Here is a 22,547-nt window from a genome sequence, read left to right as displayed (position 1 = left end):
GGACAGGACAGGCGTCTGAGGATTGGACAATGTGATGGCTGCCACTATGAAGTGATGAACATCCTCACTGAGGAATGTGTTTGAAGGATCATCTTGGAATGTCGTCAATGAAACAACAAGCCTTCTTTGAGGTGCACTTGGATTTCTTGCCTGTTAACAGGACTTGTATTCTCTGTCTCTGGTCCGATGAGAGCATGAATTCCAATGGAATGCAAATTTGCTATCATCCTGTAGATTGCAGGAATGGCAGTGCATAGCTCAGCTACACATCTGTGAGCAATGGTTGCTAGATGAGTGGGGCTCATGAAACAATAAAGTCTGTTTGAACATTGAGCAGACCTTCCTCTTCCTCAATAAGTCATCCTTCCCAATGAGTTCTAAGGTGAATAAAGGTGAAAATAACAATCTAGAAACCTCTGTAGAGATTTACATGATGGTAGGAACATTCTCAATCTGTAACAAGTCATCTGCACCTATAAACATCAGTTGGGTATCACATGGTTGGCCAGTGACTGCCTACAACAACAGATGGAGCAAGTGTGTTTTGTTACAAAAGGCTGGAAACTTTGTTTAGGTTGTTTTCACTCTACAGTTGAAAGAACAAGGCAAAGTACACAACATGAGATCAGATCAGTTTAAAAATGTAAAATATCTACTGCCATATCATTAAATTTTGACCCCATCCTCAAATGCTACTGGCTTGCTGTGACAGATGGTGTTGAAAACATACAGGCCAACCATGCACACTAATAATATATACAAAGTGTGAAGATGAGAATTTTTTGTTGTTGACAAAATGGCCTCCACTTTTTAAGCTATCCTTGGAGTAAAAGGTCCTGTCAAAGTGGATCCAGAGGAGGTGCAGGGGTGCACACACCCCACCCACTTCATTTTGTCCTGAAAGTTAATAAATGACCATTTTAACTCTTTGTGAAAACAGGTGAAAATGAACTGTGCACCCCCACTTTCTCAAAAAGCTGTATCCACCCCTGCCAGTAATTATTTGTAAAACTGTCATAGTCCCTATATTTCATTGCTTTGTTTATATTTTTAAAGCTGGGTTTGAACTGTCACAAAAGTACTGATAACTTCATCTGCAGTCTGTTTGCAGTGAAAACGTACCGATGAATTTCACTTTAAACAAAAAAGTAAATCAAATAAAGTGAATTAGATTGCGAATCCTTATAACTTTACCTTGCCAATTGAACATTAAAATCTCAGAATTTTAATCAATTTAGGATAAAAGTTGTTTAACAAAAAATCATAGGTTCAAATCGCTATTACTGGTTTGTATTACAAGGGGGTATGCACATTAAATGAAACCCTGAGAACAAGAAGGGTTGGTTTCCATGGAGGCCTAAGTTATCGCTCATCACGCACCGCACGTGCATTTGTTTCACTGTTCCAACTACTGAGCGTACCCCCTTGTAATACAAACCAATAACAGCGATTTGAAACTTTGATCGTTTGTTAAACAACTTTTATCCTAAGTTGAATAAAATTCTGAGATTTAAACGTTCAGTTGGCAAGGTAAAATTATGAGGATTCACAATCGCAATTTCACTTTATTTGATTTACTTTTTTGTTTAAAGTGAAATTCATCGGTACGTTTTCACTGCAAACAGACTATAACGCCAGTCTGCCTCCTCAAGCACTTCCCACTTTGTGATAGGGATGACAGTCCATCCAAGGTCCTTATGACAGCTAGTCCATGTGTAGAAAATGTAATATGAAGGAACATGTACGAACAATATGTGTTTCCCATGGATACACTCAAGTTTATTTGATAAATGCAATATTTATGAAATCCATTGCAACTTTTGAATATAGAAAATTGTATGAAGTTACAGAACATTAAGACATATGGTAAGATAAATAGTTTGTCAGATTATGACAAATCAAAGAACTTACTCTCTCTGATTGTGGGCTCCATGTCTGAGGCTCTGGATAGGGGAAGGGGACAGTGTTTTTGCACTTGTTGGTGTAGGGGCTGGCCGAGTGTGTACATACTCTCTGCCCTCAAGAGAAACTGAAAACTTGCTTTCATGGGATTTTGGAGTCAGTGGTGTCAGTTTCCCATCACCAGTTGAGGCTCGATCTGGACTTCTACTTTTCTTGTATCCATCTCCAGAACTTGCAGAAGGCAACTTGACACTGATGGATGTGCGACTAGTCACACTCTTTTGTTCGCTTCGTCTTGATTCAGGACTTTCAGACATCCTTCTAGCACAAGAAGATAAAAACATGTCAAACAAGACAAAACATCCATTATCATAATAATGAACACACTTGTAATCAACAAAAGAAAACACATGGAATCAAACATAGGTCTATCAGAAAAGAATTAAAATTAATGAAGTTTTAACTTTTGTCGGGGTGGGGTGGGGGGGGAAAGATACTAGAGAGATACAAATATGTAACATATTTACATAAATGCATGAAACAACTATTGCGATAGCGATAGTCTATTGCAACATACTATTCAAAATTGAATAACAATCTAACATTGTGTCTCATTCTAACAGTATCTTTTTTCAGGAATATCCAATATGATTATGCACTAGATCTACCTAGCCATCGGAGAATGTGCCAGCATTCTAAGTTTGATCATTTCCTATATAAATCGTAAAATATATGTCCCTAATCTTCAACCTTCACTTTAAGTTGAAATATCCAAATACATCACGGACATAAACAAACTTCCCAGTTTTGAATTCTTTGGGAAATTCACTCATCTTTGGTATCATCCACTCACTGCAGGGAGGGCAACATTACTGCAAACTACACCCATCGTAAATCCTGCCATTTTTGACACATTACTAAATCATCATTCACAGCATTATCAAGTATATGTTTTGAAACCTAATCACTTTGAGAATACCAAATTTTGACTATATCTCACATTATAACTTTTCATGTTCTTACGTCCCTGGGGTTGAAATGACGTTTAACAAAGTTTTCAGCCTCTTCTAACACCTTGGCCAAACACAGCCCAGTCACTGTTAGCTCATGCAAAGTCACTGGCTTGCTCTGGTTGACCATGTGACCCCAAACTGACATCATTCTCTTGACTTGGGTTGCTTCAGAAAAACCCTTAGCGATACTTTACACAAACTCCTGGGGATTGGGCAGTCCCAAATTGTGTGATCTCTCAACTTATCATTAGTGAAAAGACAAATGACCCCAGACCCCAGACCCCAGAACCTTTCAGTCCTCGGTCTCAGCAGAGACCATATAATAGATCTATTATATGGTCTCTGGTCTCAGCTAGCGATGTAAGGTGGGACAGCTCGGTCAGGTCTCTGTTTTATGTTCCGTCTTTATCCCATCAGTGACCTTGCTTATTGCCCCCCAAAGCTAGTGGCCATTAATGGTCAAGGAATGCGGAATGCTTAGAATCCTTCTCCTGTACAGGAGGATTCCGAATTCATATTCCACTAATGTGATTGCTCATGAGAGTAGAGGTAGCAAGAGGTAAAAGGAATAATAACAACAAGATAATTCCAAATTACATTGTTTATTCTGTATATTACAAGAGAGTAACGAATCCTACAACTGTTTGGGGAGGCAGTCTATCTGCATTGTCCAGCCATTGACAGTTGCTGCACCAGAAACAGTCCAAACAGATGCAGCCACTGTGCATCAGAGACTGGCAAGTCTTGGAGATAATGGAATGCCAAAACCATCTCAGAATTCCAAAAATACCCTTCCATGTTGAATGTTAAGGATCAGTTGCTGTGGAGCGCCATGGTGGAGAAAACATTCTTTGCCAATCATGACAATACATGCAAATTTCTTGGAAGTTAATTATTGTATCAAAACAAAAATCTTAAGAGAAAAACAATTCTCTTCGATAGAACGTCTGCACCCAAAGAATAAGATGACATGAAAGAGAATGACTTCAGTTGGGTGTTATGTGGTTGAACAAGATGCAGGCTTTGCACCACATGCACAATAGATTGAGACAGGGTGTGTTCAGGTAGAGTGTTGTTTTTGCACTCCAGTGTCAAAAGAACAAGAGAAAGTGCATAATGTGAGATAGGATAAGTTTTAAAATTTGGATTTCAAAAAGGCCTATTAGTGATTTCGGGTATATGTTTTAGATAATCACCAATGATCATTCTGAAATGCCATTGATGACCCTAATTCAACTGAATTGCTAATGATGATTTGGAAAATATGCTGAAGTAAACATTATCCCCATATTGCAGAGTGTTTGTAAGATCACATTACACATACATGATTCCTTGAAATCCTTGAACAGTTTACAACAAAATGACACATGGTCTTTGTCACCAGTACCAAGTGAAATACATCAGGTGTGAAAACAAATGTTGTGCTCTGAAAAAAGCACTTGTTTGAAATATAAACAAAGCAAGATTCAGATTTTACACTGGGCATCATTTATCATAGATATATTCGCCAACTCATTGCATGCTCATTAGTTATCAGTAAATCAAAATAACAAACATGTCATGCAATAGCTTAGGCTGATACAGTTCAATAATATTTTATATAAAGCAAAAACCAATACATTGCATGACGCTTACTAAGCCTAATGCCAATGACGTACAGGTATTTTCATTGAAGTGAAGTTTTTTAATGAAAATACACACAATTAATCTATCCTACTGCTTGTAGTTCAATTATAATGAATCTTGAGTATTTTGTACATACTTGTGATTAAAATCACTATACATATCTTTTGCTTAGGGACTAGACAGGAAACCAGTCTGAATCAAATGGAATCAATTACGGCATAATGTAAGGGTGGTAACTCTGTCCTGTTTAGATCGTTAACCAAAGGTCTCATAATGGAGTAATATTTCAACTGCTATTTTGAGCCAGAGACCATATATCGGTATATGGTCTCTGATTGAGCATACAACTTTCAATGTCAGAAAAATAAGTGTATATTTTCAAACATTGATATTAACTAATTCTGTTTTATTTTACATGAAAGAACTGTAAATTTTATTATAAATTGTATATTTATATACTTATCCTATCTCACTGTATGCACCTTCTCTTCTTCTACGACCATGTGTGGAAACGTGCTGTAGGCTAAGTTGAATCAAATCTTGCTGGCCTCTGACCCGCCCTGACCTCTGCCCTCACTCCGACATCAACACCTGTCAATCATCTCTGTAAGCATGCCGCTCGCTCAGATGATCATGTGACCACCTGTGCCTGTCATTCTCGTCTTGGAGCTTCTAGTAATCTGTGATGTGGGGCAGGTCGGGTGGGTCCTATCGCGTGAGATAGGATAAGTATATAAATACAGTAGAACACGGATACCAAGAAATTAAAATTTCGCTATATCCGTTGTTCGTTATTCACATTTGACCGCCATCTTGGATTGTAGAGATGTAGACATTCACAGACATTACCTATATCATGTTGATAAATATGAAGTTTATTTTTATAATAAAATTGAAATAATACAACTACAACTTAAATAAATTTATTTTATTTTTTTAATGAAAATGCAAGCTTACATTTATAGTGTCCAGATAAACCACGAAAGAAGCAAAAACTGTAGCGATTTTTTTTTCCATTTGTTACATGTCCTAACATGCCCGTGCCTTTTTCTTTTATATTTTCATTTTTATGTAATCAGGCTTTCCGTTCGTTAACATGACACAACACCGGGAAATACCTCCGTTTTCGAAGCTTCGTATGAATAACATGCGAGGCGAATCGTGTGGTGTCTGGTATCGTTCGACAGCTCTGGAACATCAACAATATCACTGTACCCTTGCCGAGAGTATTTTCACAGTTGTAAAAAGCGATTTTATTGGATAAAGATTGGTTTTTAATGACGCTTTTTCGCCACAGTCTGCTATAAGGATCGTGATTGGTGAAAATCAGACATGTGACCTAAGGCAGCCAATCATACTACGGCAATGGATACCACCCTCGTCAACGAAAACGGTTGTTGAATGGGTTAAACACGATATGTTTGTTTTGTTAATTAATTAATGACCATCAATCAATGTTGATTCACCGCCAACAAGATTGATGTATACTGTACCGCTAAGTGGTTGAGCTGACACTGAGTGAGTTCGCTAATCACGTCGTTAATTGGGTCTTGGGGGTAGTAAATCAGTTCGCTATAGCCGTTAATTCGCTACTCACGAGTTCGTTATTCGCGTATAATTTTAATGATATTATAAAGGACTGTTGACGGGACTTTTAAATTTGTTCGCTATATCCGTTTGTACGCTATATCCGTGTTCGCTATATCCATGTTCTACTGTATACAATTTATAATAAAATTTACAAATTTTTAAACTTATCCTATCTCACGGTATGCACAATCCCACGGTTGGTAGGCGGGTCGCAGATTACCCCGTTACTACCACCAGGAAGAACGCATAACCCAAGGAGGCCAGGAGAAAGCACCAACTACCGATATGCAAACTCCAACTTGAGATGGGTTTCTTCATGTAACCCCTTGGCTTACACAGCACAAAAACTCTAGGGAGTGGGTGCTCCCGAATTATTGTGGTTTTCGGCCGCAACTTTTGACAAGCAAAAGGACGCAGTTTGGCAAGTAGGCCCCGCCGCCCCACGATTTATCAGGTGACCCCAGTGAATTAAAGTCGAGGACCTTAATCTGGCCAGTCCCTGCTTCGAAACTACCCCCCACAGATACACGCTGGAAGGCGGTGAAAGAGGGAATAGTTCGGATGCTCAACTAGTTTAACGTTCAGTACCAATCTCCCCTAACGTACCAAAGGTGAGAAAGGACTCAGGAGCAGAACGCTTCGAAAACCATGTAGGTAATCGGAAATCAACACTTCACTGACGTAATTGCTCAGAGAGTAGAGGTCAGTAAGCGGAGTGTCGATGATCTCTGCATGTAGCACAAGACTGGCCTCACAGTCTATCAAGTCATAACTAATGACAGTGCAGACACGCCCTATTCCCATAGGTGAGAATGATCTAAGCCCAAGAGGAAAAAGTACCAAGATATGGATTACATTGATAATGTACAGGTACAGAGCAAAACCGACCAAGGAAGGATTGCTTTATCTGCGTACACGGGCCGATGACAATTGCTGTGCCAGGACCAAGGGGGCAGAATTGATGTAGAACTTCCACGTCTGTAACTGAGAGGTCCCTCAGGTGAAGCAAACACTGGATCTGATCACCAAAAACAGCCCTCCATGATTGACTGCAGGGAACAATTTCTGTGAAGAGCCATGGTGGAGGCAAGAGCACGCGTCTCATGGGGCTTCGCCGTTGACGGTGGAGGTAGTTCAGCAAAGGCATAGGCATGCAGGATCGTAGTTCTCATCCAAAACGCCAAGGTAGTACGGGAGACTTCCGGGTGGAGGCAGTAGACAATGGAATGAACAATCTCTTACGCAGTCTGCGGCGATCCTGCGAGGCAGCTAGGTAAATCCTTAATGCACGCACCGGGCATAAGGACAGATCCTCAGTGTCGTCTGGGCCCAAAATGGTGGACAACAGCGGAATCGTGAAAGTGCGATCCGGCTGACCTGGTAACTGATTCTTGGCAAGGAAATCCCACCACAAACCAAGGAAAACTTTCGCATGTCTAGACCTTCAAACCGTACCCGAGAGACATCCAGAGCATGCAACTCAGAAATACGAGCCGCCGTAGCCAAGGCCAATAAAAAGAAGGTCTTAAAGGAGACATGTTCGAAATCTTTCTCCTCCAAAGGTTCATAATCAGCTGACGTAAGATGAGCAAGGACAACGGAAAGATCCCAGGCTGGAGGCCTGAACTTCCGAGATTGGTCAGCCAGTTTGTAAGACCGGAGGAGAGACTGGAGTTTAGGGACAGTGGACACCTTCACACCCGAGGCCGCTGCAATAACTGTGTTAAGAGCCGCCAAATAGGTAGATAGCGTAGAACCTTTGAGTTTTCTGGAGGTTTGGAGATGCTGAATGTACTCTGCCACCACCTGCGGGGACGCCGTAGTGGGGGATAAGATGCCCTTCTTCCTGCAATACGCTTCGAAATTCTTCCATTTGTCATCGTAGAGTGACCTCATAGAAGTACGATGCGCTGTGGTAATGGCAGTAGCTACACGCTTAGAATAGCCCTTAGCCGTTAATGACCGATGAAGATGCGCCAAACGTGCAGATGGAGCGTCAACGGAGACCAATGGAGCTGGTCGGAGTAAGGATGAACAAGTAGATCGGGTCAAACGGGAAGAGGCACAGGATCTGGTTCGGCTAGGTCTTGGAGGTTTATGAACCAACTTCTGTCCGGCCAATAGGGCGCGACCAAAAGCAGAGTTATCCTCTGAGTTGCAAGTAGCTTCACTAATACGCGAGGAAGAAGGGCCACTGGTGGGGACGCGTTGGCACTCAGGTTGTCCCATGGAATGGCTAGAGCATCCAGGTCCCAAGCCAGAAGATCCGGAATCGGTGACACAAACCGAGACAGCTGATGGTTGAAGCGGGTGGCGAAGAGATCTACTGTCGGCATCATCAGCGAAAGGCAAAACGTCTGGAACACCTGAGGATGCAATTTCCATTCCGTTGGAGAGGGACGACTCGGTCGAGAAAGAGAATCGGCGATGACATTCTCCACCCCCGGATGTGACTGGCTCGTACCATGATGTGGAGACTGTCCACCAGATCGAAGAACCGTTGGGTCCACCGTAGCAGTTGAGTAGACCCCGTGGACCCCATCCTGTTGATATGCCAAACCAACGCTGCGTTGTCCGATCAGATCATGAGGGATGTTGCTCTGAGGACATCCTGCCAGTGACTGATTGCAAGCATAACTGCCCTGAACTCCAGAACGTTGATGTGACAGGTGCGATCGCCGGGAGACCACTGCCCTGCCACTTGTTGATTGAGAAGATGAGCTCCCCACCCGTGTAGAGATGCGTCCACATACAGGTGGTGAGACGGAACAAATGGCCCTAAACAAACTCCGTCGCAAACATTCAAATCTGCCATCCACCACCGGAGATGGGGATGGAGCTGCAGAGGTAGAGTGATCAAGGCAACGGGATCTTCCACTCTGATGTAAGGCGCTAGAGAGAACCGCAAGGGACGAAGTTGTAGTTGACCCCTGAGGGTGAACGCCTGAGCCGACGTCAAGAGGCCCAGGAGCTCCTGCCACTGACGAAGCGTCCTGGGTTGCGCCAGTGCCAGAGAAACCAATCGCTGAATCTTGCAGAAACAATCTCTCGGGACAAAGAGTTTGTTGGCCTCTGTGTCGAACACTGCTCCAAAGAATTGAAGACGGCGCGTAGGGGCTAGTTCCGATTTCTGCAGATTGATTAACTAGCCTAATTGGCGAAGAAGCTGTATCGCAAACTGCATGTGACGAAGCAGAAGGGCATGATCAGTCTGCGCCTGAATGCAGTCGTCGATGTAAGCTTCGAACACTATCCCCTTGTGGTGAAGGAAACAGGTGATAGGCTTCGATACCCGTGTGAACCGCCACAGGGCCGAAGTAGTAAGCACCGATCCGGGAGGAAGCGCCGATCTGGGAACACCGGTAAAAAGCGCCGAACTGGGAACACCAGTAGTAAGCACCAACCGGGAACACCGAGAGGAAGCGCCGATCAGGGAACACCAAAAGGAAGCGTCGAACCAGGCATGCCGGCAGTAAGCCTCGATCCGTGATCACCAGTAGGAAGCGTCGATCCGGGAAAACCGGAGGTAAGCGCCGATCTGTGAGAACCGGTAATAAGCGCCGAACTGGGAACACCAGTAGTAAGCGCCGATCCGGGAACACCGGGAGGAAGCGCCGATCTGGGAACACTGGGAGGAAGCGCCGATCCGGGAGCACCTTTAATAAGCGCCGAACTGGGAATACTAGTAGTAAGCGCCGATCCGGGACCATCAGTAGTAAGCGCCAATCCGGGAACACCGGGAGGAAGCGCCAATCCGGGAACACCGCTTTTTCTTTTTCTTCCTTTTCTCTTCTTAGAGAAAGCGCCGATCCGGGAGCACCGGTAGTAAGCGCCGAACCAGGACCACCAGTAGTAAGCGCCGATCTGGAACCACCAGTAGTAAGCGCCGATCCGTGAATACCGGGAGGAAGCGCCCATCCGGGAGCACCGGGAGGAAGCGCCGATCCGGTAGCAAGCTGGGACCACCAGTAGTAAGCGCCGCACTGAGACCACCAGTAGTAAGCGCTGAACCGAAACCACTAGTTGTAAGCGCCGATCCGGGAACACCGGTAGGAAGCGCCGAACCGTACACACCAGTAGTAAGCGGCGACCTGGGAGTACTAGTAAGAAACGCCAAATTGGACACAAGCAGCGCTCTAACTGATATCTGGCCTAAAGGAAACGACGCTTGTGAGGCAAGAGGCGCACTCGAAAAATGTGGTGGTCTAGAATCAAGGAACACATTCGACTGAACCACCGAATGAGAACCAGACGAAGGAACAACCACCGTAGACAGATGAGGTTGTGGAGAGGACGTAGTTAACATTCTAAGATGCCTAGCGGTTAGAACAATTGGAAAAAAAATACATTATCAGACAATAAAGGTATAGTTTTTTGATGACGTAACAATTGAATGACGATATCCCGTCACTACGCCATTCTAGTGTGTCCCCTCGTAATCGAACCATTTTACATTACGTCAGAATGTAAGCGACGTCACAATGTAAGCGACGTCAGGATGCATGTCAGTTGTCATCGCCTCGTACGGCCTCCTACAGTAAACTACTCCGTTGCATCCCGTTTCTTGGTTTGCAGTTGCTTCACGCAGCTAACATCACTGGTGGAAACATTACGTTTATGTTTTACGACTGTTAAAATGTCTCAATTCAACTCACAAGTTTTCAGCGACACGGTAACGTTTGCAATGTTTACATTCCCACAATGCAATCGTGGAATGTCGCTTGACTACTCAGCTTCATCTGGATGTACTGATCTAAACTTACGTTGGTAGTAGAAATGCGACGTTCATATTGCCCCATATGGTTTACGTTAATGGCAGATGTAATTAAGATAATTCAGAGAAGATATTTAATCCGAACGTAAACCGTCATCAAACTGTTATCATTTGTTTTTTTCTGGTAACGTTCGTCTTAACGTAGGGGGGCAGACACATCAGTAGAACAGCGCGCCAGTTAGCCCTGTGCGAGGATTCTTAATTTAGGTCATCGACACCGTCGTTTGTTTTCTGCCTTAAATTAATCGTAATTATCCTTAGAAAGTATTAAATTTAGCATCTTAGAAAAGATGTAAAGTTCGCTCTACCCCGATGTGTTTTGTAATAAAGTATAGTTTTGCCCTGAACTATTATAACATCAAAAAAAATTATTTAATTATAATAGTTCAGGGCAAAACTATACTTTATTACAAAACATTTTGGGGTAGAGCAAACTTTATTTCCTAACCACAACCCTAGGTGGAGACGAGTCTTCCAACGTGATGGGGTTACGGCCACGCGGACGGAACAGTTGTCTTAAGTTCTCACTAAGGTAGGAATCAGACGCCTCTTCTAGAAAATCCTCAATAGGAGACGGGGACCTCGAACGACGGACTGCCGTAGATTTACGACGCTCGGCCTCGGTACGTTTCAATGCCGACGGACCCCCAGATAGTTGACGGCGATCTCGATCGGATAAACGTCTACCAGCCACCTGGTGATATGCCGAGAAATCATCATCGTTAAGATCCTTACAGAACGTACAGCGACGGGACCATTCACATTTGCCTAAACAGTCTACATACAAGACATGTGGGTCCCCCGCTGAAAAATTACTGTAGCATTGGTCACAATGCTTTCGTTTCTTAGAACTACTGCGATTAGACTTTCCCATAGTTGTAGAGAATTGCAAACAAATTTTCTATAGCCAAGCACACGTCCACCTGACGCCGCGACAAGAAAGAGAATGACAGGCACAGGTGGTCACATGATCATCTGAGCGAGCCGCACGCTTACAGAGATGATTGACAGGTGTTGATGTCGGAGTGAGGGCAGAGGTCAGGGCGGGTCAGAGGCCAGCAAGATTTGATTCAACTTAGCCTACAGCACGTTTCCACACATGGTCGTAGAAGAGAGAGCTGCATACAGTGAGATAGGATAAGTTTAAAAATTAGCATGTCTTCCTCGTGTACGCTTCCCTTTTAAGAAGGTTATTAACAGCCTTCTGTTTGCTTTCACGAAGACTTTGAACTGATTGTGTTACTGCAATTAAACACAAAACTGGTGGGGAATATGGGAATGAACTGATTAGGAGATAACATTATTTGTTTTCATGTTTGTGGCTGTTATTGATGTGGATGTTACCATTAAGGGAATGAAAGATTCAATAATAACCAGTAATTTGAAATCAAACACATGGTGTTTTTCAAGATACATGAAGTAAGATAGAAGGATAATCAGAAAGCCCTTTCTCCACAGCATAGTCACTCTTGGACCCTATGACTAAACTTTGGAATGCAATGATATCATGAAACAATGGATGACATCAGATACTTATGTCAAAACAGACTTGAAGGTGATTCTCTGACATCTGATTGGTAAACCAAACAATTCTTTTGTATTCATGTTTTCATAAACCAAAACAAAATCAGGCCATACCCACTAATAGAATAGTGTTTCCTGATGGGCAGGTGTTGCACTGATTATTTCACTAATTGTGCTTTGCTGTCTACAGTTCTATTTGTGTTTGTGTAAGTCAGTACATTGTACCTTTTATGCCGAGTATCCCGGCCTGAACATAATAAAAGTTCTGTTCTGTTTTGTGAAGTTACATTTCCTTATATGCTTTTTCATAAGAATTCACTTCAGCATGGTTTGGGGTTTATATGAGGTAAACATTTTGTGTGCACACTAAATGGATTTACACAGTGTACATACACTATGATACAGTTTTTAAGGTTTATGCCTACATATGCATAGAAACAAAATAAAGTCAATTCCTAACTAAATTGGTCTAAATTGAAGCTGATTTGAAGAAATACTGATCAAACCTATATTACTTAACTAAAGTAGAATTCATTTTACCAATGTTAAAATGTAATATATCCTCGGGTCACATAACTTTGATCGTAACATAACTTTGATCGGCCATTTTGAAAGTTAAATCTCGTGATAACAAACAAGATTTGAAGTCACCTGCAGCTTTGATCTTTCATTGAGACCGCTATCAGTCACCTGAAGCACAAAATGCTTCGCATCAAGTTATCAAACGTAAGTAGCAGCTATTATTTGGCAAACAACTCATTTTTAATGTGTGTTCACTAAAGCAACTTTTTCACTTGTAATAAAACATCAATAAAATTTTAATACGTCATAGAAAACTGACAGGAATTTTCTTGTACAGAGATCACGTGATTACATTTAGTGACGTCATGCTAAAAACAAAATCTATGGAAGCTTCTAAGGGCCACCCCTTCAAATTCGTACTTTGTTTCACTCTTTAATACTTGACCCACTGTTTCAGTTTCTTTTGTTGTGGTGAATTATGCTGAAGGGGTCGTTGTCGGCACAGGTACTACAGAAAGGTACCCTAGCCAAAGTAAATGTACAGAATCGTACCCTAGGACGATCCCATTCTGCATCGCGATGAGTGCTAAACCGGTTTCTCGAACGCGTACTAAAAAATATTCCTGCCTGTCAAACCGCGGAAATATTCAACATGGCAGTGCGTGTTTGTCAGGAAGAACTATATACCTTCCTTCCGCTGTCAGTTATAAAATATCAGACAATCGATTTTTCTTGAGCATGACGTCCCCTGTAGTCCGTTTTACAGAAAATTGAAAGCGGTCTACAATGGGGGTGACATACTTCGTACATATCCAGCGCTGTTCTCTCAGGAGCAAAACTTTTTAAGTTTTGGGTGTCCTGAAAGGGTCATTTCCAAATCGTTCCCACCAACAGCTGTCGTAAATGAACATGGGAAATCGCCATCATCTTCTTGATCGGAACTCTCATACTGTCGTATGAGCTCCATATTCGATTGCGTTAGAATACAAAGTGAATACTCGGCGATGCAATGAAAGCGCTCGAAATCAGGCGATCTGGAACAACACCACAAACCGGTTTCGGTTTGAGAAAAGTGGACTCGTCTGCCGTTTAGGGTACCGGGTACATTTCTGTACATTTACTTTGGCTAGGGTACATTTCTGTATACAGAAAGGTACCTGGGGTACATTTCTGTAGTACCTGTGCTGACAACGACCCCTTCAGCGTGAATTATAGCTTGTCATTTTGATTTTTTAAAGGTTTTGACTGACGGGGAGGCCCCCAAAACAGGGAAATACAGGAAATATTCCTTAGAAGCCCTGGATAAAGCATATGATGCGATAACTTCTGGCATGTCTATAAGAAAAGCTTCAGCCAAATTTTCAATTCTTTTCGCCACATTACATGACAGAATGAGTGGGAAAGTTTCTGTTGAATGCATTACAATTGGGCGGGATCCAGTGTTATCCATGGAAGAAGAAAAGCAACTCATAAACTATATTCAAGCTATGTCAAATTTTGGTTACGGCTATACCAGGGCTGAGGTGACTGCTATTGCCACTGATTTAGCCGTTTGTCAAGGAAAGAAGACAAAAGATGAGCCCTGTTTTTCCTTGCAGTGGTTTTACGGCTTTCTGAACGTTGGCCCGATTTATCAGTGAGACAACCTCGATCTTTAGAGATCCAGAGTGCGTGTGCTATGTCGGAGGAGACTGTTTCCAAGTACTTTCTGAGCTTGATAACATCCTTACCAAGTACAACTTTAAGTCTATTGTGATATATTCTTCATTGTGGCAAGGACACCAAAACTCGGAATGTTGGCGTACAGCACGAACTGGGGTACAAAAACGTAGATGTGTCCAATGCTGACATGTCGGATGAGTGCATTGTGCCGAAGTTGTGATTATTAAAGACACAGTTCTTTGAACCTCATCTGTGCATTTGCAGCACAGGTCTTCATCACATCATCACTGTCATACGAATCAAACCTGTCGTTGTCATTGTCGTGAACCGGTCGGCAAAAACAATAACATTAGATACGTGCCGCGATGTAACAATCACCACAGATAAAATGCATGGAACCATGTACAAATAATATCTGTGTTTATCCATACTTATAAGAATATGTCAAACATAAACATGTTTTCAATTATTTGCCAACATGATAACTAACCTGGAATATTTTGATATTCAGCAGCTTTTCCTTTCCATCCGTATCCACTGTAAACAAAGTTGATCACTTCCGTTGCAGTACACACACTTCCGTTAAAGAAAATACTACCATAACTAAAACTAATTTTTAAGCTTGTAATTTTCAAATAGCATGGTCATTTTCTTTGCATTATCATTGTTGTCATCTCATATAGTATTATTTTAATATCATTATTTACTAATGAATATGGAAAACACGAGTCTTTTAAAGCCAATACCTTGTGTACTTCATCAAACTATCCTTCCAGTAACTGTAGTTTGCGACAAAGGGTATTTTGTACGCATGCGCTCTTGCACATACCTGGATTCTGCTTAAATGCGGCGAACGGGGATTTCTCTTATATACAGACAGATTTCTAAGAAAGTGAACCGGTAAGTTATTGTAAATTGAAAGAGAAGAGGATGCGTTTGAAAACTACGTTGCCGAAGGAAGCAAAACATATCCTTTTTATAGACTTTATTCACGTTTTACATCTAACTGCGAAACTTGTCATGTTTTGGATAATGTTTCAGCGACTGCATGTACACTGTAAGTGTTACTGTTAGAACAGAATACTAAGCGATCTCATCTGGTCTGACAGTGAAGACATGACCCTACACCACAGCCAAGGACACCACCTTTGTAAATCAGACCGGTGCCGATTAGACCTGGTATCTTCCTGAGAATTTTCTATTTCTGTTGAAAAAGTGAATATTGTTAAACGGGAACAGGCTAGTTCGCACCAACAGAGATTCGTACAGAAACTTTTCTGGCGGACTGCTACCCAAAACCACTCTTTACTGAATATATTGATGACTCTGCCCTAAAAGTCAAATCTGTACCCAATTATATATCGTATATTTGATTATTTTAACTTCCATACTGCATCAATAAACAAACGAAATAAGAAAACTAAGTGTCCTCACGCTTTAATTATACCATTGTGTAACCTTGATTCACTGATATAAGGGAAGTGCAGCGAAAATCGTATTTCAAAAGAACAAATTGTTTGTTTTTACTCACTGATCATTTTATTATTAAGACAGCAAATTGAAAATGCCTGATATTCCACTCGTGACTGAAACATTTGTTTACCTAAGCCATTTGTAATCATCACCCATTCTTGTTGCACACAAAATGTGGCATCACCTTGTATTATGGATTACGCAGTCAGTTAATATATCCCTATGTACGACAGCCCAGTACAGTAGATGGGGAATATTTTTTTGTGAATCAGAATTTATACATACCGACCATCATTTCTGTGTCTGAAGATAGCAGTTGAAATGAATTTTCATTCAACACGTCTCTGTAACTTGTCAATTAGGTCTGTACACTATTTACTGATTTCATTCTTCAGACTGTTTGCATGGCAGTCCACGGCAGTCCACGGCAGGGGCGATAGAACATATCGTGAGTCCAAAGCACACGCATTCAACAGCAATACTGTAAATGTACCCAGTGTTTGCAGTTACGATTCATGCTCTGTCCCCACTGCACGAAAAACAGAGATGTGCATTGGGCCAGTTCAGTGGACTGGAAGTGGTCAAACATGCAACACTTTTACGATGTTGATAATTTCTAAGTTGGTACTGACTTTTTAGAAGTTGAACTGTCAGTGTATTTTTTAACGTGACTTTCAATCTCTGGTTCAGTTATGGTTTTGCCACTTATGATCTTGTGGATGGATTTACGAGGTTTTCTGTTTTTCTTTTGAATAATGGGGAGTTGTTCAGCAAAATATTGAGCTTGATCAAAGTTTGAAAAGGGGTTTTCTTTCTCTGCGTTTGCATTGGTAACTGGACTTTGCATATCATCAGTAGCTTTTTCCTTCAAATGGTCTTCCTCGTGTGATCTGTGCATAAAAGTGGCAGGTTGTAATGGGGATTTATCAATGATATCTGGGATAGATTCCACTTTTCCTGAAGCCAACTGTAGGTGACCAGGCGTAAAAGCAGCAGGATATGCCCTACAGGCTACAGAGACAATGTTGTGTCTGTTGACAGTGGTGCCATCAGATTTTAAGAGCTTGTGACATTCAGCATTGTATATCTTTATAAATGGACCAAAACATACCACGTCCAGTGTCTGCAAAATGTGATTTGTGTGAGCTGGGAGGACAAACAAAACAATATTGTGATCCTTTGCCCAGTTGAAATGTGTGATTTGTGGTCGTTCATACAGAAGAAGCAATGGTCTCTCTGATGTTGTCGGAGTTGCATATAAGAAAGTGCTTGTCCAGGTAATCGCGGAATATGATGCCATTTGACCAAAATTACGCCACTTCTCACTGTACAACTCTCAAGAAATTCACTGCACACTCTAGCGCCTGCAATTACAAAATAAGGTGTAATAAATGTGCCCAGAGCATTTCCACATCCCAATAGTGTGACGACTGATGATTGTTCTGAAGAAATCTCATAGGCCACAGAGTTTCTTGAGCCAGCATAGTCACGATATGGCTGAAATATTGCCGATGTGACTATAAATTTGAACTCACTCACTCTTGAGCCAACAATGTTTGTTTCAACAATGGACTGGCTGATTCCTTTCTCATCCATGTTGTGCTTCAGGTCTTGATTTGATATCGTGTTTGTCCTTAATCATGGCAAGTTCATCAAACTACTTTGTGACACATTCATCTGAAATAGCTTTGGCACGAAGTTCAATGAGAGAATTGGCACTCCTAACTTTCAGCCCTTGCTGTTGCTCCAACATTCTGTCGGGTAGCCTAGTGGTTAAAGCGTTGGCTCGTCACGCCGAAGACCCGGGTTCGAATCCCCACATGGGTACAAAGTGTGAAGCCCATTTCTGGTGTCCCCCGTCGTGATGTTTCTGGAATATTGCTTAAAGCGACGTAAAACCAAACTCAGTCAGTCAGTCAGTCCAACATTCTGTATAACCATTTTACAGATAAAGGATGGGCTAGGTCATGTTTTCTGAACTGACAAGCCAATTCAGATGCTAAATAATGGACCTCTTTCCTGGTATATCCGTATCTGATGGATGCCATATATCAGTTATCAGAAATAATGATGACCATTGTATTCTATGACCTGGAAATGATGTTTGAGACATGTGAAATAGTGAGCTAGAATCAACAGCTTAAAATCCAGAAAATCTGTGTAGTAACTAGATTTTGAAACATTTCTGCTCAACCATAGTATGTTGAATAAACAGATGAGACATGTTTTCAAAGTAAAACTTTGTTTGATTTGTTTTTCTTGTAACACATGTGTAGTGCTTTGAGCATGCACATGGGATGGACTATAGCGCTATATAAATATCTCCAATATCAGTGTATGAAATAAGCCAAAAGCCCAGCCAGACATCAGGGCTGGTAACTTCAAAATGTTACCAGCCCGAAATGGATTTAACCAGACCAAACACCAAGATACTGTGAATTTACTCAGATGTAGGGAACATCTAAATATTTTACCAGACCATCGGACTAGCTAGCTGCAAATTTAGACCGTCCATCAGAAATCTAGCCCGTATCGGGCAGTTGGACCGGCTTTATTTCATACACTGCCAATATGTATAGTCTAATCACTGTATAAACTCCTCAACCAACTTACAAGCTGCTAGCTGTAAATACTATTTTAAAAAAATAACAATATCCCACCTCTGCTATTTGATTTAACTCAGTTCATTTAATTCTAACGCAATAAGAATATCAAAGAGGGAATGACTGTTCAGTTGGTGTATCCTCAAAGCATGTACCTTATGTATAATTATGACTCTTTTGATGACTCGTTTTTTATTTTCTGTGTGTTTTGATATAACATTTCTTCTTTCTATTTGTCCACTAATAATATTGCCTTCTGGGTAATTGAGATAGAAAGTTCCTGAATTCCTGTGTTTTTCAATAATTGAGTGATATGTCTGATTAGGTCTGGTAGTTCTCAGTATTTGGTTTGTTGTTCAGTTTTTGTTTGAAACTCTGAAATGCATGACATTTGTAAGAAAGTCTATTGCATTAATGAGATTGAAAGTTTTTCCCAGAAGGCTGTAGGTGCTTTTCCATCTTTTTAAAGAATTGCTTATGACATGTTTTATGTTGCCTGCTAGGTGTCTTGGTGAGTTGGTAGTTTCAGTCTAATCAGATCCAGAAATGCATGGTATTTGTTGGAAAGTATGCCTCAGCTTGAGAGGGAGACAGTACCTTGGTGCCAGTTCACTGCAACTGAAAAAGATACATAAAGAAGATGTCAACCTGCATTAGTCACTTAATAAGTGTTATATTCTTACTTTCTCTGTGTTGTTGGAAGTGTTTTGATTATATCAATGTTTTATTGTTTTGTTTCAACATCAATGAACAAATTTTTGTTTGTCCTTAACCTTCCTTACATTCTGACCTGGTGAGCTGTGTGGGATGGACATCACCTGATGAACTGTTCTCAGGTGCAGATGACCACATCATCTTGAAATGGAACTTGCTAACAGGCCTGGAGACAAGCAAATTGCTCACCCTCCCCAATGAGTGCTATCCAACTGGAATGCACTTCTTCCCAAAGGCTGGCAGTAGTGGTGGACCAAAGAAATCAGGCGGGGATGTATTTGCCCTCACATCTACAGATGGTCAGTGATACACAAAGCTTAAAGATTGTTTGTACTCTACATTATGAGAGACATAAGAAATCATACAACTTTATGGATAACAGCTTGTGGTTTATTGCATTTAGCAAGGTTCTCATGCTGAATACCTTCAAGAAAGCTGTGTCTCTTTTGAATTGTGTCTTTCTGGAATGTATACCAAAAGTCAGAGGCTTGATCATATTGATGCAACACTCTTCTAAATTGCTAGCTTTTGGTAATTTCGCCCTTTCTTATGTGTATGTTAAAGAATATGGCTAATTACATTAATGATCATTGGGTTGAGATAACTCCCTGTTTGTAACTGCCTTTTACTGGATGTGAAACCATGATTAAATGTGTGAAAGACAGTTACGAAAAAATTCCTATACATTAAAAAGGGTTCTGTTGACTGTGTTTTTGTCAACAGGTATTTAGTGGTATGTCAATAAGTTTACTTTGCATTAATGATTTAATGCTTTGCAGGCAAATTCCACTTGATCAGTCGCACTGGGCGTGTTGAGAAGAGTGTGGAAGCCCACAAAGGTGCTGTGTTGTCTGGGAAATGGAGTTACGACGGAACAGCCCTTGTCACTGGTAATACCACATTATCCACATGTTTACAGTCTGTTCCAAAGCCTTGTTATCCCCGGCAGCGCGTTTTGCGGGGGATAACAAAATGGACTGCGTCCGTCCGTCCGTGCACATTTGTCTTTTCCGGAGCAGAACTCTAAAACCGTTCAATATGTCGTCACCAAACTTGGCACATAGATAGATCTGGTGGTGTACTGGTGCATTTTGGTAGTTTTGGAATTCTGAATAAAATATTTTTGGCATTTCCATGGCAACAAGTTTGACTTAGACTGAAATTGGTGATAGTGCTCCTCTGTGGAGCAGAACTTTAAAACCCTTTCAATACTCTCCTTCCACTTTACTATGTACACACCTAAATATTTGACATAATCATAACTCGTAGACATAATCATGAAGAGTATTTTGCCACTGCGGGGATATTGATGACTTTGTCTTCTTGTTAGCGTTAATATATTTGATGGACTACATCGATGGAGTTGTTTCCAATTTTTTCACACATAATCCACTGAAGGTCCATATTTTTGGCCAACAATCCTGGCATGCTCAGATCCTCCTGTTGATGAAAAAGGTTGCCCACAGCAAAAATGTCGTCATCATCACGTGCAATCGTGTACAGTACTTGCCAGGTATTCCTTTTGTAAGTTTTAGGAAGATATGACGTTGGCAATTTCAAATTGTATTGGTAAAGCTCTACATTTTGTATGTGGAATATGAAAAATAGAATATTCTGTCCTCTTATCATTTTTACCGCTAATATTAACAATAACATGTTTAAGAGAATGTTGGAAATGAATATATACAACTGTGTTGTTTGAGTGGAGATATCATCACTAGGTGTGACCATGTTGCATATATTTATGATTTTGATTCCTTTCTTCTGTGGGTAATCCTTTTACACTGAGAGAAGGAAGCCCCTTAAGCAGTCACTCAGCTTCAGTGTTTGTTTGTTGTTTAACACCGCACATAGCAATATTCCAGCTATATGTAGATAATCGAGTCTTGACTAGACAATCCAGTGATCAACAGCATGAATATCGATTTAAGCAGTTGGGATAAGATGACGTGTGTCAACCAAGTCAGCGAGCCCGACCCCTATATTTGCCTCTTAAGACCTCAGCTTCTGTAAGTTCAAACCGAAATTTGGGATATGTGTAGTTAATAGTGGGTACTGAACATCTATGCTTTGTTGCCACAAATTGATTGATTTGTTTTTGCAAAATTTTGCTTGTTTTCTTTTGGTGTCACGAAGTTTAATTTCCAGCTGGAGAAGATGGTCAAGTAAAAATCTGGTCACGTAGTGGAATGCTTCGCTCAACTCTTACACAGAACAGTGAGTACTGCAATGTAAAATGGAATTCTCCAGTCAACGCTTACACGATGGAATTTTCCAGTCAACACTTACTCAAAACAGTTTAGTAATGTAAAATGGAATTCTCCAGTCAATGTTTACACACAATAGTTAGTACAGTCATTTAAAATGAATTTCTCCAGTCAACATTTACACAAAACAGAAGGCCAATGCAGTGTGGAATGCTCCGCTCAAATCTAACAAAGTATAATGAGGTTTGGGTTAGCTTTGCAAGTCATTGCTTATTTACTAGTATATATATGTGTGTACTGTTTGCAGGCCTGACTGTGTATGCAGTGTCTTGGGGGCCAGATTCAGACCAGGTCTTGTTCACCAATGGCAAGCAGTTAGTCATCAAATCTCTTCAGGCCAATGCCAAACCCTTAATGGTAAGATCACTAAAAATGTCAGCAGATCTTGTGTAGTGTGATGTGTGGAGATTTTCTACTATTCAGTAAAAAGATACATGACGCTGGGACTGTGTGACATCACTAGTTACTGTATATGGTCCTGCAATTCTCAGTTAATGGAACACATCTCTCAGATAATGTCAATGGGAGTCACCGAACAGTCATGCTGATGGAACGTCCTTGCACACACTGGCACCTTTCGGATTATAACATATACAGAAAATACAAAAAAACTAACCTCTTCTCAGGTACGCACCATACTCCACTGTAAAACACCAGTAATGAATGTGACTCCAATTCCTACCAGTAAAGTGGCACAAATATGACTGTAATACTAGTATTACTGTTCACAATAGATATCAATCCATCATGACATTAATGATTGCGTACACAATGCATATTCTACATTACAGATGGAAATTACAGATCTATACATATATATATAACCTCCTTATGATAAATATAGAAAGACATAATTAACTTGACTAATACACCACAT

The 22,547-nt window shown here is 41.0% G+C and overlaps 2 protein-coding genes across 3 annotated transcripts in view; one reads left to right on the top strand and one right to left on the bottom strand.

Moving 5' to 3' along the window:
- Positions 1–15,181, bottom strand: part of LOC124291541 (uncharacterized protein CXorf58-like) — an 89,126-nt gene extending 73,945 nt beyond the window's left edge. The window contains exons 1-2 of one of the 2 annotated variants that reach the window (XM_046728555.1): positions 15,104–15,181; positions 1,912–2,223 (exon numbers count right to left, since the gene is read on the bottom strand). In XM_046728555.1, coding sequence (XP_046584511.1) covers positions 1,912–2,219 — 308 coding nt within the window. In that variant the 5' untranslated portion in view covers positions 2,220–2,223; positions 15,104–15,181. The remainder of the gene's footprint in view (positions 1–1,911; positions 2,224–15,103) is intronic. The other variant, XM_046728556.1, reaches the window with a different exon arrangement.
- A 232-nt stretch (positions 15,182–15,413) lies between these two features.
- Positions 15,414–22,547, top strand: part of LOC124291534 (intraflagellar transport protein 80 homolog) — a 92,608-nt gene continuing 85,474 nt past the window's right edge. The window contains exons 1-5 of the mRNA XM_046728536.1: positions 15,414–15,580; positions 19,472–19,702; positions 20,183–20,293; positions 21,552–21,620; positions 21,918–22,027. Coding sequence (XP_046584492.1) covers positions 15,544–15,580; positions 19,472–19,702; positions 20,183–20,293; positions 21,552–21,620; positions 21,918–22,027 — 558 coding nt within the window. The 5' untranslated portion in view covers positions 15,414–15,543. The remainder of the gene's footprint in view (positions 15,581–19,471; positions 19,703–20,182; positions 20,294–21,551; positions 21,621–21,917; positions 22,028–22,547) is intronic.

This window comes from Haliotis rubra, unplaced genomic scaffold, assembly GCF_003918875.1.
Source record: "Haliotis rubra isolate DU_JTF1 unplaced genomic scaffold, ASM391887v1 Scf495, whole genome shotgun sequence".
NCBI classification, from domain to species: Eukaryota; Metazoa; Mollusca; class Gastropoda; order Lepetellida; family Haliotidae; genus Haliotis; species Haliotis rubra.
Note: the sequence above shows the minus strand (reverse complement) of the source record. Positions and strands in the feature narration are given on the sequence as shown.